This window comes from Myxine glutinosa, chromosome 2 (assembly GCF_964187855.1).
Source record: "Myxine glutinosa chromosome 2, kmMyxGlut1.1, whole genome shotgun sequence".
In the NCBI taxonomy this organism is placed as follows: domain Eukaryota; kingdom Metazoa; phylum Chordata; class Myxini; order Myxiniformes; family Myxinidae; genus Myxine; species Myxine glutinosa.
This window is the reverse complement of record NC_136262.1, coordinates 31,437,974-31,464,739: the sequence shown is the minus strand read 5'-3', so window position 1 is coordinate 31,464,739 and position 26,766 is coordinate 31,437,974. Positions and strand designations below refer to the sequence as shown.

The following is a 26,766-nucleotide window of genomic DNA, read 5'->3' as shown; positions in this document are numbered from 1 at the left end:
CCCCGGTCGTCGTGCTGGAGGTGGTCGGCTCGGCGTTGCGGCCGCCAATTGCGTCGGCAGTTCGGTCGTCGACCGTGTCGGGTGCTCGGGCGCCATGGGCGTTGCGTCGGACGGCGGTGGGCCCCAGGTCGCTGCTGCAATGCGTTGGCCTGCCGCGGAGATCTTGTCGGCTTCCCTGGCGAGGGCGCGGGGATCCGTGATCGTCGTGCTCGCCAGGGCGAGGCGTACCGGGCTAGGCAGCTGACGGAGGAACAGCTCCCGGAACAGGAATGCCGGAGAGTGCTCGCCGAGCAGCGAAAGCATGTAGTCCATTCGCTCGGACGGGCGCGTGTCGCCGAGCTCGGGCAGGTCGAGCAGGCGCCGTGCGCATTCCGCCAATAGGAGGGCGAAAGCGTCGAGGAGGAGCTTTTTAATCGCGCCGTATTTGTCAGCGGCTGGCGGGCTCTCGAGGAGGCTCAGGGCGCGGGCCGCGGTGGCTGAACCGAGCGCTGCTACCACATGGTGGAAGCGGGTGTCGTCGGCCGTGATGCCTCGCAGGGCGAACAGGGAGTCCACCTGGGCGAACCAAACCGCCGCGTGAGCCTCCCAGAAGGTAGGCAGTTTAAGGGCAACTGCCGTGTCCATGTCGGTAGGTCACCAATGAAGGAGCTGTGCTCCCACGTAATCGGAAGAATGGACGCGACAAAAAGCTGGAATTCGTCCGAGTTTCTTTATTGTCACAAAACAACTCGGGTACTCTGAAAAGCCCATTTATCGGGCAGCAATATATATACACACATTATCCCGGAGCGTTTGCCCGGGAAAGGCGAGAGGGGGCGTGGCCGGGCGTCCTGGCCGCGGCCTGGCAAGTCGAGGGCGGGCATGCCCGGGCATGCCCGGGCGTCCCGGACGCGGCCTGGCAAGTCGAGAGCGGGCGTGGCCGGGCGTGCCCGGGCATGCCCGGGCGTCCCGGCCGAGGCCTGGCAAGTTGAGCGCGGGCCTGCCCGGGCGTCCTGGACGAGCCCGGCATGGTGATCGCTCCGCGTCCTTGGTAGGTGCAAGGCGATTGTGTAAACTCAGCGGTAGCCGCTACAACATCAAAATTAAAATAATGAATATTCCGTGGTGGGACAGACGCTCGTCTTCCGATGGAGGGCGGTCGTATAGTCGGACTCCATTAGGTGATTGAAGAGGGTCTTCAGGACTCTAAAGGGATTCAAGGTGTAAAAAGGGTCTTAAAAGGACTGTCTCCTCCACTCCACTCTCTTTCCCGTTCTTCAAAGTAAGAGGGCATTACTTGACTTTAAAGGGGAACCCAAAAGCTCAGACCACCTCGACCTCGATGCTAATCTATCCCTTGATACCCTACAAAATAGATATGATTTTTCTTTTTCCGATTTCTGATTTATAAAGTGGGTAAATTTGCGATTATAATTCGAAATCTACCTCTTCTTCACGATTGGCTGTGATGTCACACCATGAACCCGACCGCCATTTCCATATTGTGTACGGGTTACATCGCAGTACGATGATGAGACCTATATCATCATCGTACCGCAGTATCTCACCATCTCGGTACGATGATGAGGACAAACATCGTAGTACGATGCAACTCAAACGATGAATCATTTTCGATTTTCTATAAATATGCGGGGTCGATGTGTCCTTGGTGGTTGTAGTAATACAAACCAAGATGGTTTCATGCTACACCAATGGGCTAAATATCCAAGGGTTGCCAGAAATTGGATGTTTATCCTCAACACCCGAGTGTGGATCGGGCCGACAAAATATTCGCTTTTTTGTTCAGAACATTTTACAGAGAACTGTTATGAAACAACACAGATGGCTATCTTACTATAATTCACCAAATGTCCGTCTATCTGTTCGAATGTACTGTAAAAACTGCTGAACCGATCGCAAAGATATTTTGGGTGGGTAATCCTGGGACCCCTGGGAGTAAAATAGGCTATTTAGTTTTCCCAATTTCAGCTTTGGTCTCCAGTATTCTCAGGTTTGGACTCCTGCATAACATTCACATTCGCATAACGTTCATTGTGACGATGTTCTCATTGTGACGATCTTACTATAATTCACCAAATGTCCGTCTGTCTGTCCATTCAAAGGTACCGTAAAAACTGCTGAACCGATCGCAAAGATATTTTGGGTGGGTAATCCTGGGACCCCTGGGAGTAAAATAGGCTATTTAGTTTTCCCAATTTCAGCTTTGGTCTCCAGCATTGTCAGGTTTGGACTCCCACATAACATTCGCGTTCGCATGACGTTAATTGTGGCGATGTTCTCATTGTGACGATGTTGTGATGATGTATGTGTTCACGGTAGTGTTTGACGTGACGGTGTGAACGTAATTTCATAATGTTTTTTTGTTTCGTAATCCTTTAATGAACGTTTAATATTTAATGAACGTTGAATGTTTAATGAACGTTTAATGCCCTTCGATGTCCGGGGCCGCACGCGCGCTACACTGGACGGGCCAGCGTGTACCTTGCCCTTCGCCGTCATGCTCGGGTAAACCACTGAGCCCCATCCGTGATGGGGACTGCGGCTTGAGACAGTGTCCCACGAACGAGGAATTCCCAGTAAGCGCGAGTCATCAGCTCGTGTTGATCAAGTCCCTGCCCTTTGTACACACCGCCCGTCGCCGCACAAACATCACAATGAAACACAATCACAATTCACATATTCGTGCAATTCGAGAAAAGGAACTTTTATCAGCAATGTCGTCTATCCTGAAGTTCTAAGCTGAAGAAGAGGTACAAAATCATTCAATTCTTTTCCCTAAAGAAAAGCGTACAGTTGATATCACGATTTGAAACACGATGGAATAATATTTACCGATATGAACAGTGATGTGGCTTTTATTGAAATTCTAAAGATACTGTTTTGATTTTGATGATTTACGTGTGATATGATTTGACGGATGTTTATATGAATCGTTTAAAAGAAAAAATTTCTGCCTTCAATTTCTGATATTTTGCCTTTTCATTTCGGCTTCCCAATTGAAGCCCCGCCCATAGGGCAGGTACCGTTGCTAGTATGTATAATATCTTGTGGGTGTCCACCACAATTGAGAGAAGATTCCATCCCCATGATTAAGCAGAATAAACAACGGTCACTCGAAACTGTAACACCATCTCTACCGAGCTACCAGCATATGGACACGGGCAATTTGAGTGGGGAATCGAACACCTGTGTATGTCTGCCAGAAACAGAACTCACCTTGCTAGATGTGCTGCATAACATCGCTGCCATCTTGCCATACACATCTAAAGAGCTCAAAAGCCCTCGATAAAAATACCCACACCGCCCCGCCCTCCCTCCCTCCCCCTTCCACCATCCACCACATCCCCCATCAAACGTCACCCCCACAATAACCAAAACCATCCCCCATCCCACACAAACATCCAAACAAACTTGATCTATAAATTGATTTTCATTCTGAAGGAGAGGAGATGCAATGTAATGCTGTTCCTGTTCTGTGGTTTGTGAAATAATATATATGCTCTTGTGAATCGAGCGGGATCACGTGAGATCTTGCGAGAGTACGCCACATCATAGGCCTGACGAATAAGGCAGTTGTCTTACAAATTACACCATCCCGCACCTCCTCCATATTCCTCCATCAACCATCACTCCCACAATACCCACCATCATCCAACACCCTCCACAATCCCCCATCAAACATGTGCTTGGGCAGTGTAGGTGTTGAGTCTGTTCCGCATCAAGTCCGAGTGCCATATTTATTCTGGAGATAAATATATCTGATTTATCAATTAATACGAAATCCTTGATAAAACCGTCAATTGAATGGAAAAACAAAACCTACCAATCTGTTATGAACATTCTACCGACCCTTTCATCTGCAAGACGAACATAACACCGCCTCTTCCTATTCACTAAAACAACGTTCATCTGAATCGATCGCACAAGATTCGAAACGGATCTACAATTCCTCCAAAAGCGTTTCTATCACTAATTTTGTCTCTAATAGTTTCTTCAAAATCCCACTGATCAGTTTCAACACACTGAGAACCTTCGGAGTTGGTAATGACGGTGGAATCAGTATCGGAATCCGAGCTCGACATGCACTGTTTCTCCATTAGGATCAAGGTGGGTTCTGAGTGTGACGTCACTGGCAAAATCGAAAATCAATATTCAAGAGCTTTTTTTGACACTTTGTGATTGGCAAAAAAATAAAAAAATAAAAAATATTTTTACCTTCAAATTAGACCGTAAATAATGATTTTTCAATGGTTTTCACAAAAACATTTTTTGCATTTGGGTTCCCCTTTAAGAGGTTAAAATTAAATGAGGAACCATAACCGACGGAATCTCTCGAGATGTAATTGACATACAAACATAGATTACATTTTGAGATAATTAGGGAATTATCTCACCACCTGGATGGAAATTTAAAAAAAAATTGCCCCATTAGTTTTTGTGCATCAATGTCATGAATAATCATGTTGAGTTTCAAAACGATATGTTGAGCTGCCTCAGAGCAATAGGGAAAAACATTTTTTAACGGACCCATTGCCGAAAGGAGGGACTGACTGTCGTCGTAGACGATGCACATCTGAAGTGCATTTCGGATTTATCAAGTGGGCACAATGATGATGTCAACATTTGTGTTAAACAAATGGTTTGCTTTGTTTTCTTTTCAAAAAATTGTTGAAATTATGTAAAAAAATGAATCTTTGATAAATTGTATAAAAATTGGCCCAACTTATTCAATACGATGCCAGAAGTATTCCATAAGCATAAATAGAAATGAATGTCACTTCCACGTCCTCGCGTTAGCAGAAGAAAAACATAGGGGCGATAACCCCTGGTGCTCACCTGGCAGAATAAACAGTATACTGCACTGACTACAGGTATTTTAAACCAATTTCAATGGTTGCTAGAAGACAGGTCAGCATGTAGAATCATACTAACATTATCATAAGACTTTAAACAAACAAACAAACTTTGGGGGAGGCACCTCCCTCCCCCCCCCCCTCCTCCCACACCGTGTACCACCTTAGAGTTAGATCCTGATTTTTTTAATGCCAGGATGTCTTGCGCTTTCATGCGCCGCGGCAAAATGGTACGAAGTGTCGATAATGATAGATGCAAAATAACAAATTCGCCGCCCCACAAAAGTGCCGATTGGGGCGACCGCCCCTTTCGTCGCCCCCCCCCCCCCCCGCTACACCAGTGGGCTTACCTATAATTATTTTTATTGTGCAGATTTTTAGGTTTCGTCTTCGCTCTTTCACGAGCCTCGATCTTGTATACAAAAAAAAAAAAAAAAAAAAAAAAAAATACAATGTAGAGGAGGAATACCTATTAAAACTGCTCAGATTCTTCTTCTTTTTCTTCCACCCCTGTTTTTCATGTCCAAAAACTTTAAAATCAATGTTCTTTGCAACCGTTGGTCCAATTCACAATCATTTTTTACCAAGTGATTGGCTACACCTATAGAATTTTTTATGCTAATTATGACCTCATAGATCACTTGGTATGGGCGCCATCTGGGGAAAACCTTAAACATTGCCACTCCTTATCTCTGAAATGGCTCAATGGGAAAAAATTGAATCATGTCTCATTCTAAAAAACACTGCATTGCGACCAAAAAATATGTTCATTTAGGATATCAAAAGTGCAATCGTTATGTTAGAATTCAGAAAATTTAACCCTTGATCCCACGAATATGATATTTTTTGTGCATTATCTTAGGAAAAATAAATTCAGAGGCCAATTTTTTTTTGACGTGATAGGTCACGTGGTTTGGCCTCTCTATGGAGAATAACATATGTTAATGATGATGTCATAGGTGCCTCCATTATGATGTCATAATTCGACAAGTAAAACAATTAGTCCGATCAGTTTGAAATTTCTTGCGCGTGATCTATGCACCAATTGTATTGGAGAATGTAAATTTATGATGTAATCGGTCATGTGATCTTGCAGCCATATTTGATCTAAGCAAAAAATCTTTGAAAATTCTCTTCTCTGAAACCGCTTAACCAATCAATACGTAGCTTTAATTAATTGATCATCTACCCATGGGAAATATGGTTTGATACAGGTGACTTCATCGGTCAAGTAGTTTGGCAGCCATATTGGATCAAAGAAAAAAAAACCTTAAAAAAATAGAAGAGTGCCGCTCGGGCAAGTCCTTCTCAAGACCGTGGTGGCAAGTATTTTATAAATACCATCTAGTTTTGACAAGTGAATGGTGGAGTAAAATTAAGAACCCCCATAAACAAGAGGATTGAAGAACCTCTCACTTTGACTGTCTAATTTCATCCTTCCCTCCAGTGCTTCAAGGTGATGGTTCACCAGTACAGTACATTGTCATTTTTCTGATTCACCTATGCATCCTCCTTCCTCCCCTACGCCTATCTGCTGGCACAATGTTCCTGTACATCCCATGTCAGCCTGTTCCTTAATTCCCTACTGGCACCTCGTTTGCATTAATAGCTCCTCCAGCCCCTTCCTACCTCTGCCCTCCACAAGTCACCCCATGTCACATTCATTCATAAAGAAACCTTCCCTTTCTCCCCTCCCAAAGTCGAGGTGCATTTAGTCATCCCATTATTCTCCTAATTGTGGAATCCTCTCCCTGTCCATTGTCTCGTCCGCCTCTCACTTGTATTTCAAACAGCCCATCATTGACTCACCCATCCACAATCTTTTACACTCACACTGATTCTTTGCCGTTCTGTTACTCTTAGTCAGTGTTATTCCTTTTTTTTTCCTCCTTGGGTATGTCCTCCATGAGCCACGATCCTTGTATAAAGTTGATTGAACATTCGCATGGAGAGTTTGCACTTGCAAATACACTGTTGGATTCAGTGAGTGCGTACATATAGACTGCGATAAAAACGTATTTATTTTTGGATGAATAGAGTGAAAACTCAAGTACATGTTGCCATCGTTGCTCTATCACTGCACGACTCACAAATTTAAACGTTGCATGACTACCTTCTCTCTTCTTAAACTGTTTTTGTTAACAAGTCTGACATATGAGGCATGCACACACACCTTCAGTAACAAAGAGATTTTGGATTTTCTCCTATAATTATTCTTTGATAACAAGACTTCAACATTCCCTTAACATGTTTTGTCATCAAGAAAAATCACGTGGTGTCTTGCACTCCTGTTTTCAGCATAAAGGTTTCTTACATCACAGGTACAGTGATTCCTGGAAGGATCGATGTTCACAGTGAGCTGCATGTGAACAGTGCCAAAGTATCCCCATGCAATGCTGTCAAAAAATGGCTCAAGCACAAAGAAGTCAAACAAAAGCACATGGGGAAACATTCATCCATGCTCTTCTACAAGCATAAAAAGGTGCCCAAAACATTGCAAACATAAGACAATTCAATTCACATTTACTTTTAAAGAATTCGTTGGTATATGACATGTTCAACAAACAAACAAAAATGACACTGAATTAAAGGATGTAATGTTTTAACTTTTCAAATAAATGCAAACACAAGGAAATTGGTGTCACCAAAAATATAAATATAAATATAAACAACCAAACAATATTTCAAGAAGTTAGGAAATTAATGTTCATGTTGCAGGGTTCTTGAGCTTAGTTTCACAAGCCTTGTTGAGCAGAGCACGGGATTGTTCTGCAGTCTGGTTTCGAAACATGTTTTCAAATCCCTGAAATAAAGAAAAGGCAGTCATCGATTATTATGACTCGGGAGGTACCCGTGCTACGCACGGATGGGAGGCCAGAAGCAAACAGACAATGCAGAAACGGCAAATGCTAAAGCATGAAACCAATAAATTCCACATTCCTGTAGCACCTTCAGTCGCACGTCAAAAATGGACAGCAAGTTCGTGAAGGATTTCCATGAAAAACGTACCAGTTCGCAAACAAACGGGTACGTTTGTTCTGTACCCAGTCAATGGCGAATCTGCATATGGTGATCCGCGAATATCACGCTTAGAACGTAAAACCATCACGGCATTTCGTCATTCACTTGAACTCGATATGACTTTTTTCATTCCAAACAGCATAACTCCAATCACAAATTAGATAGCATTAATATAAAAAATAAACTTTTAACAACATTCGTGACATAAAAAAATATTTAAATCCTGATGTGAAGTTCCATACAGTTGGGTGAACACAATTACGAATTCAAAATCGTAATTGTATTCACTCAATTCCAATCATCAATTGACACTTTAACAAAATACTGTTTTCAATGACGGTTGTATTGGAATATTATCAAACCAGCTCATTGCCGTCATCTATCCACTTCCGCATTCGTGGCAGGTTCATAATTCTCATCAAAATCTGAACAGTATTTGAAGAATTTCAATAAAAGCCACATCACCGTTCATATCGGTAAATATTATTCCATCGTGTTTGGAAAAACTGGAAAATTGGAAAAACAATATAGCCTATTTTACTCCAGGAGATCCCAAGATTACCCACCCAAAATATTGTTGCGATCGGTTCAGCCGTTTTTGCGGTACCTGCGAACGGATGGACGGACAGGCGGACATTTGGTGAATTATAGTAAGATAATGATATATTTTCATCAACCTAAATGTGAAACACTAGGGAGATAGTTAATAGCTGGGCCCAGATTCAAACCTAGGATAGACAGCTCAGAGGTGAGTGTGTATATCTCCAGTCTAGGCTACCTGCTAGCCGTATAATTGAGCATACATACCATTGTTGAAAAATAAAACAACATCATGTGAAAACATTTTGTTTTGTTGTGCTGTCATTTGAACAGTGATAAACACTGCAGGACGTCAGAAGTTTTAAACCTACAGATCCATATGGCGTGGTTTATTTGTCATCCGGCACATCCAAGAGAATGATAAATGAATGAGAACTGTTAATACTGCAAACTTACCTTCTTGATGTCTTCTCCGTACCTCTCTTGGATGTACATGAGGAAGCCGGTGGTCCATTGTAGAGTTGTCGCCTTGTCTGTCTCTGGGGTGCAAAATGGTACGAGGTAGTTCAGTTCATCACAGCAAGATCTTATGCGCTTCCTGTAAATAAAAGACAGCAGACTACTGGCTGTCTGAAAGAGGAAATATCTGAGTGCATAGCTCATGCAGCTGGGATCCCTAGGATCCCTTATCCCACGCAGTGTGTTGATTTGTCCAATGTTTACAAATGTCCTTGTAATTCAAAAAAAAGTACAGTGATGTCTCCTTACTACCGTGTACAAAACTACAAGGGTCATTCAAGGATTGCATGAACATGGTTTATGCTATAAAATAAAAAAGTAAGTGGAAGTTGATACAACCGCGAAGTATGACACGAACTTCATTATTATGACAGAATGACAGAATTTCCCTTTAGAATTACCCTTTAGAATTACCCTTTAGAATTACCCTTTAGAATTACCCTTTAAAATTACCCTTTAGAATTACCCTTTAGAATTATCCTTTAAAATTACCCTTTAGAATTACCCTTTAGAATTACCCTTTAGAATTACCCTTTAGAATTACCCTTTAGAATTACCCATCAGAATTACCCATTAGAATTACCCTTTATAATTATCCTTTATAATTACCCTTTAGAATTACCCTTTAGAATTACCCTTTATAATTACCCTTTAGAATTACCCTTTAGAATTACCCTTTAGAATTACGCTTTAGAATTACCCTTTAGAATTACGCTTTAGAATGAACCTTTAGAATTACGCTTTGGAATTACCCTTTAGAATTACCCTTTAGAATTACCCTTTAGAATTACCCTTTAGAATTACCCTTTAGAATTACCCTTTAGAATTACCCTTTAGAATTACCCTTTAGAATTACCCTTTAGAATTACCCTTTAGAATTACACTTTAGAATTACACTTTAGAATTACCCTTTAGAATTACACTTTAGAATTACCCTTTGGAATTATACTTTAGAATTACCCTTTAGAATTACCCTTTAGAATTACCCTTTAGAATTACCCTTTAGAATTACACTTTAGAATTACCCTTTAGAATTACCCTTTAGAATTACACTTTAGAATTACCCTTTAGAATTACCCTTTAGAATTACCCTTTAGAATTACCCATTAGAATTACCCATTAGAATTACCCTTTAGAATTACACTTTATAATTACCCTTTAGAATTACCCTTTAGAATTACCCTTTAGAATTACCCTTTAGAATTACCCTTTATAATTACCCTTTAGAATTACTGTACCTTTTATAATTACCCTTTAAAATTACCCTTTATAATTACCCTTTAGAATTACACTTTAGAATTACGCTTTAGAATTACCCTTTAGAATTACCCTTTAGAATTACACTTTGGAATTACCCTTTGGAATTACCCTTTAGAATTACTCTTTAGAATTATGCTTTAGAATTACCCTTTAGAATTACCCTTTAGAATTACCCTTTAGAATTACCCTTTAGAATTACCCTTTAGAATTACCCTTTAGAATTACACTTTAGAATTACCCTTTAGAATTACCCTTTAGAATTACCCTTTAGAATTACCCTTTAGAATTACCCTTTAGAATTACCCTTTAGAATTACCCTTTAGAATTACCCTTTAGAATTACACTTTTGAATTACCCTTTAGAATTACCCTTTAGAATTACCCTTTAGAATTACACATTATAATTACCTTTTAGAATTACCCTTTAGAATTACCCTTTAGAATTACCCTTCAGAATTACCCTTTATAATTACCCTTTATAATTACTGTACCCTTTAGAATTACCCTTTATAATTACCCTTTAGAATTACCCTTTAGAATTACGCTTGAGAATTACCCTTTAGAATTACCCTTTAGAATTACCGTATAGAATTACCCTTTAGAATTACCCTTTAGAATTACTGTACCCTTTAGAATTACCCTTTAGAATTACCCTTTAGAATTACGCTTTAGAATTACGCTTTAGAATTACCCTTTAGAATTACCCTTTAGGATTACCCTTTAGGATTACCCTTTAGAATTACCCTTTAGAATTACCCTTTAGAATTACGCTTTAGAATTATCCTTTAGAATTAAACACTCTAGTTTAGAAAGGTTCTTCTTCTTAATTTTTGACGGATGGACGGTCATAGCCGAATATTGAAGCAGCTTCACCGCTTAAAAATAATCTCACTCCTCTCTACACGTGCACAGTCAGGACGAGATTCTGTGCAATTTTCCAAATTCCGAGCCAAAGTACTGCCAAACTGCAGGTTTGTGTTCCGATTCTCAATTGAAATTAAGTTGTTGCTCGATCGTAAACTGACGTTTGTAGACAGACAGACAAAGTGAAACAATTGGTTTTTAACTTCTTGTGCACTTCTTGCGCACAAGGCAATGAAGACAAATAAAACCACCTGCAACGACCATCACTTTTTCGTCACAATATTGCAATAAATAAAAAAACCACCTTTAGAGGCCATTTTTCCCCGCAAGCGGGGGTTGGCCTTTTTCGGGGACCGTGGTTGTTGTTGTTTTTTTGGTCTCCTTTTTGAAGCAATGTTTTACGGCCGGATGCCCTTCCTGCCGCCAACCCTTTTTGTCGCCTTTTTACGACAAACAGGGAATTACCAGTGAACTGATACTCAATATTGTAATATATTGTCACAATATTCACAATATTTTGTTGTCACAATATTTTGTCACAATATTTTGTCACAATATTTTGTCACAATATTGTAATATATTGTCACAAGTAATTGTCACAATATTGCAATGTAAGATAATAAAATAATTTATCTTATACAAGAATTAGCAATATCAAAGGATTTTTAAAACGTGATTTTTTAAATCTCAGGGTATCATGGAATTCATCTTGTTTGAAATGATGTAAAAACAAACAAAATTATGCTTGAAAGATGACAGACACACGTACCTTCTTTCTCTCTCCAAATGATTATGTCGTTCTCTTCTCTCATTAACCCTTTCCCCATGATAACGGAAGTTTGGACTCTCTATGCCCACTTGTGCCATGTCTGTATGCGACAACTGCTGAAGATTTGTGTTGGTGATGTCACCCAGATTCTTCCGCATTGATGGGCCTGTGCCAAACCTTTCCTGGGAGTGTTTTGGCTGCTTAGATGCCTGCATCTGCATGTCCATAGCTGCTGACATGAGGTGGTGGGGAAAGGTAAAGGTAAGGGGTAATGTAAAACACCTTATTCAACGAGAGAAACAATGTCCTTGTTACACATCAATTCTGAAAGCATGCAGTCACACAACCTTCCAAGTCTTTCCAAATCGTCACGGATGATGAGTCCTTGATGCCGTAAAAATATGTCAAGAAGCGAGAGTCCCCAGGTAGTGATTGCGACTGGGATTGTCCGACAGCATTCATCTTCAGGTTCAAAGGTCTCATCAATTCACTCACATGTTTGGTGGAGGATGGATTCTGTGATGGACAGGAATGGGGTTGATCAGTTTGGGAATGATCTTATCCTTCAAAATGGAAACATGGAAAATATTACATCAGGGTGACTTAGCTCAACTCTTACCTTACCAGGGCCATGTTTTGCTTTGTGCTTTTTCAGGAAAAGCTGAAAGAGCAGTATGAGCCAGTCAAACTGCGACTGTAAGTTAGATCTGTAAAAACTGTAAAGAGTGATTTAGAATTTGGCCAAGTTACAGACTCACAATGGCCTGCTCTTTTCAAAAGGGTGGTTCACATCCACTCCGAAGGAGGGATTGCTCACTATTCCCACGCCCTGCTTGTGAAGCACTAAGCGGGTTAAGAATCGAACCCAGACAGGTCACTCCAGAGTCCACTATCTGTGAATTTTCCTGGTCAGCATTAACTTAACGCAAAAAATGCTTCTACAGTGTTGTAACGGCATCATGCCACAATCAGCGGTGCACCACAGACTCACTTACATTATCAACCCCTGCCTTTTGAGAGGGCTGAGAAAGCTACACATATATACACACACACACACACACACACACACACACACACACACACACACACACACACACACACACACACACACGAGGTATCTCACTCGCCTTGCAAAAAACTTCCAAAATCAGGTGCGATTATAAGATGCCACGCACCAAACCAAAACAGCAACAAATACATCCCCAACGATTGCATAAAAGGAAAAATAAAAATAAAAGATGAAATACCAGCAGATATATAGTGACAACTGGGAGAAAGACAAAAGAGCAGGGAAATATAAAAAAAGAGTTGGACAGATTTGGGATAGACAAAGAAGGATCACTGGAATGGCTAATAAGTCAACTCAACTTGGACAGAGAACAAATCATTATTAATGGCCAAGTCCAAGGACAATACACGAATGGCTTTAAGATGATGGCAGGATTGAGTCAATCAGACAAGTGTAGGTTCTGCAAGGTAGAAACAGAAAGCACAAGTCACCTCCTATCAGGATGCAAAAACTCATGTCAGAACAGCTGTACACCCACTGGCACTTCTGCAGAAATTTCAATATCCCACTTCCACAAAACTCATGGAAATATGAACCAAAGGCAATCATTGAAAACAAGGACATAATGCTCACATGTAACCTGATGATCTCATCCAGCGTGAACATAGAAAACAAAGCATTGCAACCGGACACTCGGATACAAAAAGTAAAAGACAGCAATGGTAATTGAGGTTTCAGTGCCCAGTGATTTTGGTCTAAATAATGCAGAAATCAAGAAAAAGACCAAACATCAATACTGACGAAGAGCACTGGTATGGTTTTCCAGAGGACCTGGGTTCGATTCCTGGTCTGGGCATGTAATTTTTTCTCACATATATCAATTTAAATACCAATACCTCAAGAACGAAGTGAAAAGATCCTGGAAGCTGAAGAACTCTGAAATGTACCAGTGATAATTGAGGCAACTGGAATGATCAAGAAGAATCTCACAAAGATCATACAAACCATCCCTGGGAATATTACCACAAACAAACTACAGTTTGAGGCTGTACAGGGCTCAGTGAAGATCCTGAATGAAAAGAGCTTTTGGAACAAAACTGAGAACAAAAAAACTTCACAACTTGGCCCATGATTCACAATCCTTCAACGAAGCAGGGGTGGACCCTTCGAGTCCTGGGAGGACTGCATTCCACCTTCTAAAATCCAAATTATGGAGATAACAATCAACGACACACACTGATGTCAGCAAATGAAGTAACCATTCATTTCAATACATGAATCAAATAACACACATTTGAACCCCCACAATAAATCTGTGATGGTGAGGTGGTACGTGCAGGATGTCCTTGAACCATCCATACCCGTACCTGAGCTCCGGAGCTAGCAGGAACCCCCACCGGGCGTTCACAAGATGCATAAGCCAAATTCAACAAGGGGTTGTTCGACTCTGCACCCTGAAACAACTTCCCAAACATCTGCTGATGCTGGGAATGCGAACTGCCCTCTGGTTGGTGGATGCTTCCCAGCCTGAAAAGAAAAACAGAACATTTTGTTTTACATTTAACTTCCAAATGGATTGAGAATCCATCCAGACAGATTAATTCCTCTTCCTTCTATAAAATCGATGGTTTTCATGTAGATTCTAATGTATTTTATCTCTGTCACTGAAGGTGGTTGGAGGTTATGTATTCACCACTGTTTGGCTGTTTATGAGCACGATATCTCAAAACGTTATGGACTGATTCGACAAAACTTGGTGGGAGGTTGGGTCTTGGGTGTGTGACAGGGATGAATTGATTATATTTTGGTGAGGATCCGAATCCGGATACTAGAATTTTTAAAAAGTGATTCTTCACCATTGAGAGATACAGGGCCAAAAACGATTTTTACAGTGCGTATCAAAAAAAAGGTAATCCGAATTCAAGGGGTTAATATGCAAAGGTTATTTATTTTGACAATTTGCATGTGGTTTACTAATTAAGAGGAGATCCTCAGCTTTCAATTGATACCTTCCATGCATCATTGCTGTCACACATGACTGAGTACATGTTCATTGAAAATGACAGGTTCAAATCGCATTTTTACAAGTTTGGCTAATCGATGCAAGTCAGGATAATTGGTGCAAAATGAACGTCAGATGTGAACTTTTCTCAGGAATGATTGGCCTTTAAACACCCACACCTTCAACATGTCCACCTCCCCTTTCAACACAAAGCTCACAGTGGCGGAGCATGCCCTGAACTGCTCGTTTCACCATAGCCGGGTCATTGCGCAAAGCATCCACTTCATGTCGAATACGGTCCGACAATTCGTCAAGATCACGGGGAGGAGTTACGAACACCTTGTTCTTTAAATGTCGCCAAAGGAAATAATCACATGGTGTGAGGTCACATGATCTTGGTGGCTATTCCACTGCATGGTTGAGGGCGATGACTCGGTCTCCAAAGAGTTCCCTCAGTCGATCTCGGACAGCGATAAGACGATGTGCTGGGGCGCCGTCTTGGGCCCACCAGAGATATCTGAAGACACCACGAACCTGTCGCTCAAAGTTCCCCTCCAGCTGTGGTAAAACTTCATCATTGATCATCTGCAGATACCTGTTACCATTGACATTCCTTTGAAAGAAAAATGGTCTGATCACCTGACCACTTCCACAAAGTCCCAACCAAACAGTCCACTTTTGTCGATTCATGTTGGTGTCAAAATTAAATTCCGGGGGTTGTCCTGTCGGTGCATATTCAAGAACATTATGGGTATTGATTGACCTTGCCGTCCATGGCGAAAGCAGCTTCGTCGCCGATAACGAGATAGCGCAGGAAATTGACATCTGCTTCGCAACGTGCTATCAACCATCTGGCAAGCACCAGAATTCCTGGCAAGATCCCCTGGCGTAAGTTGATGCCGGATGTGAATCCGATATGGATGTTGGTGGAGGTCCAGTGTTGTGATTCGGTTGAATGTTGCTGAAGGCAATCCCGTCCCATTTCATCTTGCGCTGGTATCCCTAGGATGCTCCAAAACTTGCTGCCTTACTGCTGCAATGTTCATTTCCGATCGCCCAGTGCGCCTCCTACCAGAATTCCCCTTGTTGCGGTTGAGGCAAGTGCCATGCTCTTGGTATTTTCTAACATTCGCCCATATGGTTTTGGCTGCTGGAGGCTCCCGTTCTGGGAAACGTTCCCTGAACGCATCATGAGTTCGCTGCAAACTTCCAGTGGGATTACCTTTTTTTTGATATGCACTGTATATAGCATGATATCTCAAAAGGTTGTGGACACATTATGGAAAAACTTGGTGGATGAGTTGGGTAGGTGACAGAAACAAGCCGATTTGATGTCGGTTTAGGTCTGGATCCAGATCCGGACTATCAGTGGGTTATCTCGACCGAATTGGTGACCTCCCCCCAAATCCCCCACCCTGAATCCTGGGGTCAATGTATTTTTTTTACCGCCTAAACCCAGCACTCACCCACCCAAGTACAACGACCAGTTTTCAGCTCATTCCATTCAACGGTTCAGGAGTGCATATAGACATCAAACACCCAAACAATTCTTGTAATATTAGAACAGTTTGGTGTGGCAGTTCCAACTTCTGGGATCCAAAAAGATTCTTAGCAAACTTCAGTCTTCACGATGTTCATCATGCTCAGCATCTCTGCTTTGCTGTGTTCTCTTGTTGTATAAAATGTCAAGGCCATTTACAGAGCCTTTGTACATCGGCCTTGATTTGATCCTGCAATGTTTTGACTTTGTGCATCGGCCTTGATTTGATCCTGCAATGTTTTGACTTTGAACATCGGCCTCGTAACTTTCTCTGCTGCTGTGAGACGTCAGTGGTTGACGATCTGTAAACTGCCTATTCGCATTTGCTGTTTCGCTCAGCCAATCATCCTGTTTTCTATGACCCTCAGCCATCTTAGGTCAGGGACACTCGTGAGCGAATGGACTAATTTCCCATGCCGTTTGTAATTCTTATTAATCCGGTCCCTATGTGATCCGCATTTTGCTTTTTCATCTTTGCTATGTCACCCTAAAGTGGTCACGATCTTTTAAGTGCATATATTTTGTGTAATGGCAACCCTTTTCTGACCATCAGATAACTTTGATTATTATCGATTAATCAGTATGGCCTGCATCTCTATCCTGATGTCGGGATGATGTTTATTTGGATACCAGTAAAAAGACCATCAAATATAACGGGTTGGAACAGTTTATTTGACGGTGCAGCCTCGTGAGCGTGCCAAAGTCTGAAGCCTCGGCCTAGTGTCAGGTGTGCTTATATCTTCTTTATTTATTAGATATCTCACGGACGTAAATGAACGCTCGTTTTATTCTGCGTGTGTTGCACATCAGGTGCAGCGAATTTCACCTCCCTGCACCTTGTATTTATTTATTTGTTTTTTTTTATTTTTAACACTTCTGGACACCGCCATTGAGGCTCGATTTGCAAGCCACCGTCTACAATTTCAATAGATGAGACATAATTACTCTTTTATGAAAAATGTTTTTCGAGTTTGTTTTATCCTCAGAAATGGAACGTAGTGAACACACATTCGTGTTGAAACATTGGCCTTTAAAAGCTACCCTGATGAAAGGGGACAGACATCTGTACAAACACATAAACTGACATTGTTTTATATGGCAGATGTTCTTTATTATACCAAGTCTGTTAATATTTGCAGAGCATTATTACAAGGTTTTGTGCATTGCCATTGTGTGTATCGCCCCCTCTGGGCTCAATGGTCTCATATGATGATGATGATGATGATGATGATGATGATTTTTTTTTTTTTTTTTTGTATACTGAATCGAGGCTCGTGAAAGAGCTAACATTTACTTCACAAACAAATCAACCAGACAAACAAAATATATAAAAAGAGGGAGCGAAGACAAGATGGGGAGAGAAGGGGAAGCACACAAACACAACATTTGAGAGCAGGGAGATGTGTGGAAGGGAGAGGGCTTGGGGGGAGGAGGCATGGGAAGGGGGGGGGGGGGGGGAGGGAGAAGTATAAAACACAAGGACACCAAGGACTTGCAGGACAGAAGTTGGTATTTCAAAAAAGTGGAATTGGGGTGAAATTAGCGGGAGTAAAAAAGATCAAGGTTTTGCATGGGGGAAGATAAGAGATGGTGGTGAACAGCTGTTTTAAAGACCTGGAGGGTGGAGTGGGATTGAAGAGAGTGAGGGAGTTTGTTCCAGAGGCGGGAGAAAAGAGGCATGAAGGAGTGAAGGTGAGCAGAGAGTCTTGATTTTGGCAGTTTGACCATAAGAGGGTTGCAGGCAGATCTTGTGCGACCTGTAGGAATATTTGTGAGACAGAGCCCAGAGAGAGCTGGGGGGGCAAGGCCAGAGAGGAGTCGGTAGAAGACGGAAATACCACCAACCTGCCTGCGGTGAGTGAGTGAGAGGCCTTTGGAGTTAGCTTCATCGCGGGAGATTCCAATGATTCTGAATGCTTTGGTTTCAACAGCGTGAAGACGAGCTAGGTGTGAGGCAGGAGCACCAGCCCAGAGGGGAGAGCAGTATTCCATTGAGCTGCGGATGAAAGCCTTGTATGTGGTGAGGAGCTCAGGTGTGCCAAGGAAGGACGTCGCACGACGGAGGATGCCCAGTCGGCGACTGGCTTTGGAGGCCAGATTTGAAATGTGGTTTTCCCAGGAAAGATCATGGCAGATAGTGAGACCCAAAAGCTTGAGTGACAGAACTTCTTGGAGAGGATTATTCAGAAAGTGGATGGGAGGGTTGTCCAGTCGGTCTTTTCGGAGAGACATCGTAAGAGTGTGAGATTTGTCAGGATTGAAAGACATGTTCCACTTGTTTGCCCAGTCTGTGATTTTGTCCAGGTCTGCACAGAGTGAGGAGGCTGCAGACTGCCGATCTGAGGGATGAAGAATGGAGCGACAGAGAGTAGAGTTATCAGCAAAGAGATACAGAGGATTTTCAAGAGAGTCAGAGAGATCATTGATGAAGACCAGAAAAAGCACAGGGCCCAGAACACTGCCTTGTGGAACTCCAGCCTGAACAGGAAGAGGAGATGAGAGAAACCCATTCAGGGCCACACGTTGACTACGACTAGAGAGGAAGTCCACCAGCCATGCATGGAGATTTCCATGGATACCAAAAGAGGAGAGTTTGGTGAGCAGAGCGGGGTGCCAGACCCGATTGAAGGCACGTGATATGTCAAGGGAGACTGCTCTAATTTCCTGTTTGGCATTGAGGACCTCCATCCATTGTTGAGAAAGCAGAAGCAGCATGTCCAGAGTAGAGTGTCCAGGTCTGAAACCAAATTGATGATCAGAGATCAAGCCATTGGAGAAGAGGAAAGATTTCATATCTGAAGCAATGATGGATTCCATGACTTTGCTGATAATTGGGAGAAGGCTGATTGGTCTGTAGTTGCTGGGATCTGTTTTTGCACCTTTTTTGTGCAAAGCGGTGATGTTGGCAGATTTCCAAGCAGATGGAAGATGACCTTGAGCAAAAGAGGGGGTGAAGAGAACAGAGAGAGGGAGTGAAAGAGCGGAAGAACAGGATTTTAGGACCCGTGGGCTGATGCCGTCAGGTCCAGTTGCAGAATCCGAGTCGAGGGTTGACAGAAACTTTTCCACCTTGTCAGGAGGAAAGGACACAGAGTCCAGGAGCAGCTGGGTACGACTGAGTACGGTGGGTACAGAGAGGGATGGGTTTGGGACACAAGATTTAGAGGCAAACACAGAGTTGAGGCATTCAGCTTTTTCACGTGCGGAGTCAGCCGTGTGGCCATTTGAGGTGAGGGAGGGGATGGAGGGGGAACAAACACCAGAAACAGATTTGACCAGACACCACCAGGATTTGGAAGAGGGAGACAGATAAGAGAGTTCGGTCCTGAGAACGGAGAGATATTGTTTCCTGGCTCTCCTGAGGGTGGACACACACTTGTTTCGGGCTTTGTGAAAGGAAATGAGATTTCCTTCCGTTGGATTTGCTTTCCAGGAGACGAAAGCAAGTTGTTTCTGGGCAATAGCCTCACCACAAGATTCCGTGTACCATGGACGGGAGGAAGGGTATGACAACTGAAGACGAGATGGGATAAATCTGTGCATGAGAGAGAGCAATTTACTTTGGAAGAATTCCCAGGATGAGTTGATGTCAGAGGCAGTAGAGATGGGAGACCAGTCCAGATGATTGATGGCTGCTTGAAGACCGTGCCAGTTGGCCTGAGTGAAATGCCAGACTCGTCGACGCTGAGGAGGCTCTCTGAGAATGGTCAGAGAGATGTCCACTTTAACAAGCACATGATCAGAAGAGCCGATTGGGAGCAGAAGAAGAGCAGCAGACATTTTCAGGGAAGTTAGTCATAACCAAGTCCAGAAGAGAAGATGCTCCGTTGACTGAAATCCGGGTCGGGAAATTGACAGATTGTGTCAGTCCCAGTGAGTCACAGAAGTCCTTTGCTGAAGAGCCATGGCTGGTGAGAGAGGTACCCACACCCAGCCAACTGGCATGGTGACAGTTGAAATCACCACATATGAGGAAGAAAGAGTTGGGATGGGTAGATAGAAGTTGGTCCATATTATCAGACAGCGAGATGTAGATGGAGTCATCACTGTTTGGTGGACGGTACAACACACATATGAACAAAAGGTGGGAGCGAAGGGGAAGCCGTAGCCAAAGGTATTCCTGGGGGTGAGGTGGAGAGAGGGCAGTGCAGGGCGAGTGAGGAAGAGAGTTTTTTTATAAAGATAGCAACCCCACCTCCAGGACGAGGCTCAGGTCTATCATACCGGAGGAGGGAGTAACCTGCGAGAGATACCAAGGCATCAGAGACATCATGAAGGAGGAAAGTTTCTGTTAAGCAGATCACATCTGGTTTGTCAGAAGCAACCTGTATGGAGAGATCAGACAAGTTTGAGCGAAGGCCCCGGATGTTTGAGGTCCATACTGTTAAGGAAGAGGAAGGGGGAGCATCGGATACAGAACGGGGGGGGGGGGGGGGAGCGGTAGGGTAAGATGTGGAAGAGGAGGAAGTGGTAGGGAGAGCTGTTGAAGGTGTGTCAGAGATTACAGAATAGCTTGGAGAAAGGGAAGAATGGGGCGGACAAAAGGTTTGATGGTGATTGGGAGAGGCGCAGTGAGGTGTTATTTGACGAGGGGGAAGAGCGAGGCAGAAGGTTGAGGGAGATGAAGGTGAAAGTTGTAAGGGGGAAGAAGCGGGAAGGAGGACGCAAAGGACGCTTTGAGGAGGAGGGGTGAGAGGGGAGTCTAGGAGGGGAGGAGCGAGGGAGAGTCTCAGAGGGGAGTTTCTTGAGACATTCGAGTCAAAAATACGTTTGAGGACGCTGGAGGGAGGATGGAGTGCTGGAGAGTTTAGGGAATGAATGAAAGATGCACTATAAGAGATGGAATTTTTTTTTGGAATGAATAGATTTGGGGAGCAAATGATGATGATGATGATGATGACCACTCATTTTTGCATCTTCAGATATGTAGGGCTGCCGAAGCAGTTTCTTGGCTATTGGCCACAATCCTGGATGAGTCGCCACTCCGACACAGGATACGCTAATGGCTCATTCATCCCAATAAGCTGGTACCCATTTTGCCGACCTCGGAAGAATGACAGGCTGAGTCAACCCACCTGGTGTCAATTCAACAGCGTGACAAAGGCTTGAACTCAGGACCCTTAGATCTCAAGCCAGCCACCTTAACCGTGAAGCAAACACCAGGCTGGTCTCATACGTCTGTATGTGAATTTATTGATGAGTAATTTGGAAGAAGAAGAAGAAGAATTTGGTGCCTATATCTTTATGATTAACATGTATCGCCATAACCCATTCTGACTTGTGTGTCTCGTGTGTGGAACTTGGTAGTGCATTTTGTTTTGTCGTAGTGAATCTGTGTGGAAGAAAGGTCATTGAATAAAGACACGAATGAAAGATGTGACATCTGATTCATCAGTGATGTTTTATGGCAGCATTGAAAATCATCCTGGGGTGATCAGCCAAGTTATACATGGAGTACCGCAAGTGTCTCTGAAAGAGCACAAATACCTGTAGCATATTGTCGTGTGTCTGCCTTGTAGTGACCACCGCAGGGTGACGCGGATGACCAAACGAACTTTAACTCCAAGGCTTTCAATCCAATGGCAGACCTTTATTACACGTGGGGGAAAGGAGGATAACAAACTTACCTGGACGGCTTCCACCCGGTCTTCGCACCTGGATAATCAATTAACTCAAACCGACACGGAATTAATATTTACAAAAATACCGGCTTTATTGAAGAATATTCCGGTAACAAAAGAATGCACGGTAAAAGTAAATTCCTAATTGGAGTGCCCCCATACAGACTCGAACACAGACAAAGGGAAATATAAAGGTGAAAATAATTGCGTTATTTTGGTGGGCACTTAGCTCAAAGCTGCTCTTGAATCTTGTCAGGAATCGTCCAGAACCCCCGCGTCCTTGGCGGGAAATCACTCGTTGGCGCGAAGTCTGTGCGCGGGAACGGCTATGGCGCATAGCTCGCTCTTCCAGTCCCCGGGCTCATGCGAGCAGGCCGCGCTCGTCCACTCGCTGTCTGTCTGCTCGTCAATGTTGATCTTGCTCACCAACACCGATGTGCCCAGCGCAAGAGCGCTACAAAATGTTCACGTGCTCGTTAATGAATTCCCCTTGTGCCAGAACGCTATGAACTCCGACCTTTCGCCATGAAATCCCGAAGCAGAGCGAGATATGAACCGTTCACCACCAAAGCCAGAATATGTGAGGAAGTCAAGAGAGGACAAAATGTTGGGGAGACGACCGTTCACCACCAAACCCAGAAAACCAGAGCCAGCCATGAGAAGATGAAGAAGAGCGATGTCGGGACACGACCGTTCATTGTCAAAGCCAGGACTCGAGAGACAAAGAAGAGAGCAAGCCAAGTGGAGCAAATGTCGGGGAGAGATTTCTTTTATACTCGGGGCTCTGACGTCATCCGTGCCTGCTCCACCAATCCCACCTTAGCCGTTCATGCGCCAATCAATCCCGGACCAATCACTGCTCTTCGGGGCATGGTTCCATGGCCCTGCCTGTGTGCTCACTCGGTCAGTGTTATCCGCGGTGGTGCTCAATGGCCTGTTTCCGGTTGGTTTTTTATTTAGTGTGGTAAATGCGTGATTTCCTGGCTAGGTGTGTGTGCTGCGGGTGTCATAAGGAACAGAGGAAAAATAACAGAGGCCATTACATACAGCAGATTAAGTACCCATAATCCCTAACTAATTAACATAACCCCACCCCTCGTGATGGGAACAAAGATACGCTCTTCCACGACATACGGTCTGACATGTACATCAGGATGGCTACACGACATTCGGAGCACACCACCTATGCAATTCTACCTGGACTAAGGTAATCACTGCCTAACCCATACAAACGAAACAATATAATAACAAAAAGCAGTGTATGTGTGTGTGTCTCCTCTATAACTCCAAAACCATGAAACCTAGTGCCCAAAAACTTTGCAGGTATACTTAACTCATACCAAAGGAGTGCATGAATGAAAATTGGGGTGTTTGTGTGTGTTTAAACACCCCCATTTGAAGATGATTAACCGGGTGCTCATAACAACAAAACAAACAAAAGTAAACCTTCACACCATCTTGATTAGCCCTCTGTCACATCGCTGGGTTATTTTACACCAACATTTTCTTTTGGCATATTCAAACATGCCTTGCCTTGCAACCAGGATGACCTCTCACAGACTAATTGAAGCATATAATCGATTTGATAATCGGATCCCATACACTAAATAAGTAACGAAATCTGGAGTGAAATTTGAAAAATTTAAGACATTAGTGATTCTTAGAACTAAGTGTATTTATTTATTTATTTATTTAAGCAAGGCTCTCAACCCTCCTGCTCTGTCATCTTAATTCATACCTCCATAGGATAGGGTGTTACTCTACTGTACTGGAACCTGTGATACTTGTAGGAAAACCTGAATATTTGAACCTTTTTTTTTTAAATTCCCTCGATATGATGGACCCAGATAGTATCTATTTTAAAGTGTGGAAGAAGTAGAGATTGGTGGGTCGGATCTACCGAACATTTTTGGCCATTTAAACCAGAAGCAATTTGCTTTCTATCGCTTGACAAGCTAGCCCTTCCTTATCAACCATTTCGTTGGAGTGCTACCTTGAGTGCTTAAGCCGCTTGGCGAGCACTCTACAATGTGCTTGGTAATGGAACAGTCCTCCTCTCACACTGCCTTCCCCTTCTCCTCTGCTCACGCTGCCTTCCCTTCCCCTCTCCTCATGCTGCGTTCCCCTCCCCCCATGCTGCCTTTAGTTCCTCTCCATTCACGCTGGCTTCGCATCCCCTCCCCTCATGCTGCCTTCGCTTCCCATCCCCTCATGCTGCCTTCCCTTCCCCTACCGTCATGCTGCCTTCCCTTCCCCTCACACTGCCTTCCCTTCTCCTCCCTTTATGCTGCCTTCACTTCCCCTCCCATCACACTGCCTTCCCTTCCTCTGGACTGCCTTTCCTTCCCCTCACGCTGCCTTTCCCTCTCCTCCATTCACGCTGCCTTTGCTTCCCTCCCCTCACGCTACCTTCCCTCCCCTCCCCTGAATCTGCCTTCCCTTCCCCTCCCATCAAGCTGCCTTCCCTTCCCCTCACACTGCCTTCCCTTCCCCTCATGCTGCCTTCCCTTCCCCTCATGCTGCCTTAGCTTCCCCTCCCCTCGCGCTGCCTTGTCTTCTACTCACGTTGCCAAACCTTCCCTTTACCTTCTCCCCTGCCTTCCATTCCCCCTATCCTTCCCCTCTCCTCCTATCCTCACCTTCCTCCCTCCACTCCTCTCTCTCGTCCCCTCCCCTATCCCTCACTCCCCTTCTCTCAATATTCCCTTTGCGAAATGTGTTGTCCAAGGCAACGCCAGGTACCTTGCTGGTGTGTTAATAATAAAACGTGCTTGGTTAATTGGTAAACCTCCTAAAAGCTTCCTGCACACAACTCGATCGGGTACAACCAGCAGTTTTCAACTCATTCTGTCAAAACGGTGCACATCCCTCATTGCCATGGAAACGTCGACCGAATTCCGTGCACCTGCACCTGAGCAATTCCGTGCACCTGAGCAATAAGGAATACGTCATAGCAACAAGATTAATTATGTCCAATGAAATATTTCAACGTCACATCCAACTCACTTGTTGTGATCAGAAACGTCATGAAACGAAGCTTCCCGGTGCTCTGTGTTGCCCTGACAACAGCCATGACCTTCCATGAGCGCAGCTTCCTCAGACGCCTTTCCCTCCATGTTGAGATGACACACCGTGGTCATCTCATGCAGATCCGGTTCGTTGTCCAACACCATGATCTTGAGATCGTCCAATTCGGAGGAAGTGCTCACCTGACTTTTACCTGCGTCAGGAAGGTCACGATGTGCGGGTTTAACCACCGACTCGAGTGAAGCGACCTGAGGGTCAATGGTGGCGAACATGATCTGTTTTAGCGGGAAGGTGCGCTCCGGGTCGCTCATCCTCACAAGTATCACCGATATCAACCGCTCGATATGCAGATCCCAACGTTCCTCGATCGCTCAAACTCTCATGGAGCAAAGTTTGCGCACATTAACCCTTTTATAACCTTTCGTCATTCGATTCCGTCTCCACTGCTTACGCTCCTCGTTCACCGCCAGCGACGCTTGTCCTGAGCTTATGGTCGCCGCTATTTCTCGTTAATATTCACCGATAACCTCGGTAATCGATCCGCCAAACGGTCCGAATAAACGAACTCGTCTCGTGCTGTAACGGCCGAGGCCAACGGTGGTCATGGGAACGGCGCGTGTCGAGATATAATTTAATGCTTACCTGAATTATTCACAAAAAATTGATTATGAAGCGTTAAACTTCACCGTGAAAATACCTCAGATGTGAATTGTGAATGGAGGAGAGATAATCGAACGGATCTGATATAGAAACACTAATCGATCACGATATACCACGTGACACTTAATGTTTGACTTGTGGTTAATGACGCCAAGTGACTGACTTACCTGCGCCTGGATGGGTCTGAGGGTTGACGAGTAGCGGCTGAATCCCCAATCCTATCCAGGTTCCTTCTGATGACTCCAATGTTGTATTTGGTTTTCCGTTTCATCACATTGTCTTACAAACGTCTTTTTCACATCTGAGATGCACGGCTTGTCGCTAATATTGGTCGAGATATAATAACGCCTTCTCGTTAATATTCGCCGATATATAATAACGTCTTGTCGCTAATATTGGCCGATATATAATAACGCCTTCTCGTTAATATTGGCCGATATATAAATACCTTCTCGTTAATATTCGACGATATATAATAACGCATTCTCGTTAATATTCGCCGATATATAATAACACCTTCTCTTTAATATTGGCTGATATATAATAACACCTTCTCGTTAATATTGGCTGATATATAATAACACCTTCTCGTTAATATTGGCCGATATATAATAACACCTTCTCGTTAATATTGGCTGATATATAATAACACCTTCTCGTTAATATTGGCTGATGCATAATAACGCCTTCTCGTTAATATTCGCCGATATATAATAACACCTCGTTAATATTCACCGATATATAATAACACCTTCTCGTTCATATTGGCCGATATATATTACACCTTCTCGTTAATATTGGTGGATATAAAATAATGTCTTATCCTTCATATTGGCCCAATAGATAGTAACGAGAAGGTGTTATTATTTGTCGATATAAAATAATAATAATACCTTCTCATTAATATTGGCCGATATATAATAATACTGTTGCGAATATGGAATTTGGCCTCCATATCCGCTTGTAAATATTCCCCTATTTTCTCCAATACTCCCCAACTTTCCCCAGTCCCCCATTCCCTAGTCCCATTGCATGTAAATAACAATCAGTAGAGCCGACCTTCCCCTTATTCCCCCATTAAA

General features: G+C 43.4%; 2 protein-coding genes across 2 annotated transcripts in view; both read right to left on the bottom strand.

Annotated features, from left to right (window-relative positions):
• Positions 1–6,856: 6,856 nt before the first annotated feature.
• TCFL5 (transcription factor like 5) lies at positions 6,857–13,140 on the bottom strand. The gene is made up of 4 exons (XM_068108481.2): positions 12,173–13,140; positions 11,826–12,054; positions 8,871–9,012; positions 6,857–7,656 (listed from the first exon to the last, which is right to left on the bottom strand). The coding sequence occupies exons 1-4, from the start codon at positions 12,306–12,308 to the stop codon at positions 7,561–7,563; spliced, it is 603 nt and encodes a 200-aa protein (XP_067964582.2). The 5' UTR covers positions 12,309–13,140; the 3' UTR covers positions 6,857–7,560.
• Positions 13,141–13,160: 20 nt separating this feature from the next.
• ZNF706 (zinc finger protein 706) overlaps positions 13,161–26,766 on the bottom strand; it is a 186,352-nt gene continuing 172,746 nt past the window's right edge. Inside the window, exons 4-6 of the mRNA XM_068108466.2 lie at positions 25,004–25,272; positions 14,202–14,361; positions 13,161–13,294 (exon numbers count right to left, since the gene is read on the bottom strand). Of these exons, the coding sequence (XP_067964567.1) occupies positions 13,274–13,294; positions 14,202–14,361; positions 25,004–25,272 (450 nt within the window). The 3' untranslated portion in view covers positions 13,161–13,273. The remainder of the gene's footprint in view (positions 13,295–14,201; positions 14,362–25,003; positions 25,273–26,766) is intronic.

Bases quoted from the DNA above. Each gene is read 5' to 3' on its own strand.
- TCFL5 (XM_068108481.2), bottom strand. From the start codon at position 12,308: ATGAGACCTTTGAACCTGAAGATGAATGCTGTCGGACAATCCCAGTCG. The intron at 12,055-12,172 runs GTTGTGTGACTG...TCATGTCAGCAG, and splicing joins GATTTGGAAAGACTTGGAAG to CTATGGACATGCAGATGCAG. The intron at 9,013-11,825 runs GTACGTGTGTCT...TTTTATTTACAG, and splicing joins CATTTGGAGAGAGAAAGAAG to GAAGCGCATAAGATCTTGCT.